This window comes from Penicillium arizonense (genome assembly GCF_001773325.1).
Source record: "Penicillium arizonense strain CBS 141311 chromosome Unknown PENARI_contig194, whole genome shotgun sequence".
Classification (NCBI taxonomy): Eukaryota; Fungi; Ascomycota; class Eurotiomycetes; order Eurotiales; family Aspergillaceae; genus Penicillium; species Penicillium arizonense.
The window spans coordinates 787-5,220 of record NW_019173471.1 but is presented as its reverse complement, the minus strand read 5'-3'; the positions used below and the strand labels follow the sequence as shown (position 1 = coordinate 5,220).

Sequence of the window (4,434 nt, the reverse complement as noted above, 5' to 3'; positions counted from 1 at the left end):
CGCCAGCTACCTCCGACCAAGCACCCGGTGATTCTCAGTTTAGATGGCGGAGGGGTGCGCGGCATAATTCAATTAGGGCTGTTACGGGCTTTAGAGAAGCGCATTGGCATTCCGATTGCGTCTCTGCCGGATCTGTGCACTGGAACTAGTGTAGGTATGTACAACTACTGGCCATGTTTCTTATGGTTGTTGATAGACTAACAAGCCTCGTCTTCAGGCGCATTGTCGACGATTGACCTTGTTCTCAATCAATCTTCAGTCACGCAGTGTTTCAATGCGTTCCCGGACCTGGCGCGAAACATTTTTCGTCGTTCATCAAAAATCCCAATTCCTCGTTGTATCCGGTGGCTTGCCTCGGCGTTCAACTTGACCACAGATGGTCTTTATGACTCCGATGGGCTGGCACAAATCTTCAAAGCAGCTGTTGGCCCATCTCGTCGCATGTTCGATGTTGCCACGGCTCGCCGTGCGGGTTGCCGGATCGCCATTGTGGCAAGTCGCACCTCCGATGGTAAAGCCTGCGTATTGGCCAATTACCGAGGAATAGGACCGCGCACCGCGAATACCGCGTATCAATTTTTGGCGCCACATGACGACCAGGAGAATCCTTTTGTATGGGAAGCGTAAGTCGACCCTCGGCATCTACCCAACTTGAACAGTGGTAGACGATTTTCTAACACTTTGTTTTGGGCAGAGCAATATGCAGTGTTGCAGCACCCTTGTGAGTTCAAACACTGAGACATTGTAATGCGCTGACACTCTCTAGTTACTTCCAGACAAAGAATTTGCCAGGCCTTGGTGTCTTGCAAGATGGTGGGGTCCGTGCGAACAATCCGCTCGCCATTGCATTGCGAGAGTCGGGCATTATCTGGCCCATGGCGAAACGACACGACCTTCTCCTCTCTGTCGGAACAGGCTTCTCCACATCTACCCCCAGTGATCCAACGGGCTTCCTGGGTCGAATCTGGGAGGGTGCTCTTCCTCGACTGTTTCGGGCCATGATGTCCTCTCCATCTATGGACGGAAAGCAAGGGTTTTTGGAAGCTTTGAATTACCTACCGCATCTGTCGACGCCAGATGCTTTCCGACTGGACCAGGAAATCGATGGAACACTCCCTGAATTAGACGATGTATGCTGGCTGGAAGCGATGTCGAATATGGATTTTGCAGTGCCAGATAAGCTTGTAAGGACTGTTCTCGCGTCCGCCTCGTTTTTCTTTGAGTTAGATGAGTCCCCCACCCAGGTCAATGCTTCCTTTCATTGTCGAGGATCTGTTCTTTGTTCACAGCCAAATCCTGCCAAGATCTTGCAGCGTATTCTTGTCGAGTTCCCCGGCGCAAGGTTTCAGTCTAGTCAGGACCATGATCTAGGAAGCATAGACCCAGTCGACATCTGCCAGTCTTGTGGATACTTCAGAAAGCGTGTTGCTTTTCGGGTCGCCAGCCTTGACGAGAGCATCTCCATTGAAATTGCTAATGATACCTTTCGCGAAAGGATTGGTGGTTTCCCCAAATCGGCCCAGGAATTTCTCGATGAGCAAAAGGCTTACGCTCAGTTCGGTCGCGCAGATCATCAAAATCTGGAATGGCCGCGGCGGCGATCTTGTTACTGCTATCGTGGGTCGAAGCGACTAGTCCACTTCCTAGAACCTACTTTGGGGCAGAAAAGACGGCGGTTATGAGCTGGGTGCAGTTGTAGTTCGGCGTTATGTCAGGTAATAAGTAGAAACAAAATTCAGTTAGATCTCGACGGGGTATCCCGATGAATGTAAGGCGGTGTACGAGTACTCTGGCAAGAGTAGGGACAATTTGAAACATATTCATATTCAGATTAGATAGTCTTAATCCGAGCTGCGCTATTTCATCTCGTTATACTCATGCCATGTGCACACGCTATGGTCACACCCGTTCGTGAAACCTGGAAAACGCGAGTAGGGGACGCGCAAAGAAAACGACCGCCGCGAAGTCACTGGATGACCAAAAATGATGCGCCGTCCAATTTACCGCCTATTGGGATTTCAGTACAGCTGGCACCGAAAAGCATTGCTAATTCTTCAACGGACTTGCTTGACACTATGCTGGTGCTGGCCTGCGCCTGAAAGTCCCGGGGTCCGTCAACGGTGGTGAGCATGTGAGGACAGGGAGCCGTCGAAAAATGCTCAAGAACACCAATCCACTACTTTCGCCCATGCAATGAATTTTCCGTTTCTATAAAGCGACTATCCCCATCCCAACCTCAGTTTCGGAAAGTAGAAAAATACGAGACGTAGTCCGCCTGCAACCAACATGAACCCATTTCAAAAACAAGTTCCCGGTTACTCTGGCGACAACACTTCCAGTATCTATAGTCGATCCTCCGACACGGCCAAAGATGCCATACCTATGACTTCCATACCAACTACCCTACAAATCAAGCCATCTCTCCCTGAGATAAATCTGCTAGACCACCAAATCTCTATGGCTCGCGGATCTACAATGGCCTTGGAAACCACACGGCCGCGACTGAGGAAATCCAAAACTCAGCCCGAGATGTCAATTGCAGAATTGAAGGCTGAACGATTGCAGCAACATACTCAGCAGGGGCTTGAAAACGACTTCTATTGCAAGTGTTTTGAGAGCTTCCACAATCTCGTCAGCACCACAATGGACGCAACCCAAACTTTGGCTCTGCAGTATCATTTCAACTCTGCAAACCACCCCTCCAGGGATCCGCGCTTGATTCGAGCTATACTTTCATTGAGGGTGGGTCTTGACAGATCCCGAGCCGAGGAAGCCAGCGCAGAGCAGGAGTGGAAGCAGCAGTGGAAGCAGCAGTGGAAGGACTCTTCTGCTAGGCAGTCGTCACTCCGATGGCTTTGACCATTGAGACATATTGTGTGCTTTGACATGTATCAGGACAGATAATCCAGGGCAGAAATTTCAGTTGAGATCAGGAAAAGACAGACCGAGTGTTCCGACATCTAGACCTAGTGAAAGTTAAAAATAAGACCACCAGAATCTTCAAAGTCATCGCGAGGATTCACTTTGTGTTTTCCCACATTAGCCACAGCAGAGAGACAGTGCAGTTCCCAATACCATTATCGTTGTAGGAATAAACCGACAACTCCTACGAACTTTTGAACTCGGCGCTTAAAAACTGTTCAACTTTGCAGACCAAGTCATCTTCACTGCACTGAAGGACTCGCTTTACAGCTTCTGGAAGCAAGACCAAGCGCCGGCCCAATTGATGTGGGCGGGCTTTACACAAGGAGATTTGTAGGCTGGCTTTTTGCTTTAGCTAGGTAGTCAGATGGTCGAATTCTGAAAGCGCCGTCTTCACCAACGCTTGAAGACGACAAAGACTTTCGGAATCTTCCAAGCCAACGGTGCATTTCGAGAATTTGATGGCAACGCGGATTAGCTTAAGTAATGATTTTCGATCCTGTGGAATGCGATGAACAGCCGCGTGGCGGATGCTAGTGATCACGCCACGCCATCGGGTCAACGCTCTCAGAGTTAACTGATAACATTCATCCTTGACTTTCTCTCGATGAGCTTTCAAGAACCGGAAGACTTTGTGTAATTCCAAGGCCTCTGGGCACGTCCATCCGGCCGCGAGTGACTCTGCTAAATGCCATTCCTGAATAAAGCAGAAAGCACGAAATTCGAGTTGTCGTTGTATGACCTGCAGGATCTGGTGCTGAGCGCGAAAGGGAATATACCCAGCCGAAAATCCGCGTAATGAGCTTATGCTTTCCATTACCCCTCTGAAACATGGTTAACTTATCGCCACTGGGTTATCAATGATGGAGTATCCGACATACCTTCATATAGCAAATCTTTCTGGGCTATAGAGCTAATCGGAGCTTCTGTGCAGTTCAGCCCTTTGGTGGTGGGTTAGATAGCATTGGAGATCCACGAACCCAGCTGGAGCTTGCGTGCGGGAGGTTTCCTGAGATATATATCGTTGTATGACCACGAGGAACCACGAGGATGGACCTCGTAGAATTGAGATGACTGTTTCAGCGGTATAAGACATTCCTCATTTTTTGACTCGCATCAGGTTGTTGCGGACTTTTCCATTATAGGTTGAAATTTCACAACGGTCCGTCGCTCCTTCGTACCGTAAACACCATCTTGCTTGTTTCCTTAGATTAGCCTATCGCACCGCTTATATAGCAGTAGGCTTTCCTATATTATCTGGTATACGACAGTTCAACCTTGGTAATAAATAACATGATTGCGCTGGTGATATTCATTCTGAGCGTTATGCTGGTCGCGATTCCAGTGGTATGACCCTTCCTTTGTAGTGCGAGTTCGCGAAATGCTAAGTTTTGACCAGACTTCAAGGCCTCTAAGGGCAATCATGTTCACTACAGAACCAATGGTAAGTAATGCTGTTCTTGTAGTATTGTATCGCGAGGATTTACCCTGATAATTCTTTCCGACGCAGAC

The 4,434-nt window shown here is 48.8% G+C and overlaps 3 protein-coding genes across 3 annotated transcripts; all 3 read left to right on the top strand.

The window, feature by feature from the left end:
* Positions 1 to 21: 21 nt before the first annotated feature.
* On the top strand, positions 22 to 1,682 carry PENARI_c194G01171 (patatin-like phospholipase family protein; the record flags this gene model as incomplete). The annotated part of the gene is made up of 4 exons (XM_022638122.1): positions 22 to 154; positions 218 to 623; positions 695 to 721; positions 767 to 1,682. Coding segments are annotated over 4 exons (1,482 nt in total), but the record flags the coding sequence as incomplete, so codon positions are not given.
* Positions 1,683 to 2,286: 604 nt separating this feature from the next.
* On the top strand, positions 2,287 to 2,859 carry PENARI_c194G02503 (uncharacterized protein; the record flags this gene model as incomplete). Its single annotated transcript, XM_022638123.1, has 1 exon — positions 2,287 to 2,859. The coding sequence occupies one exon, from the start codon at positions 2,287 to 2,289 to the stop codon at positions 2,857 to 2,859; it is 573 nt and encodes a 190-aa protein (XP_022482021.1).
* A 1,356-nt stretch (positions 2,860 to 4,215) lies between these two features.
* On the top strand, positions 4,216 to 4,366 carry PENARI_c194G06668 (uncharacterized protein; the record flags this gene model as incomplete). Its single annotated transcript, XM_022638124.1, has 2 exons — positions 4,216 to 4,269; positions 4,322 to 4,366. Coding segments are annotated over 2 exons (99 nt in total), but the record flags the coding sequence as incomplete, so codon positions are not given.
* Positions 4,367 to 4,434: the final 68 nt, after the last annotated feature.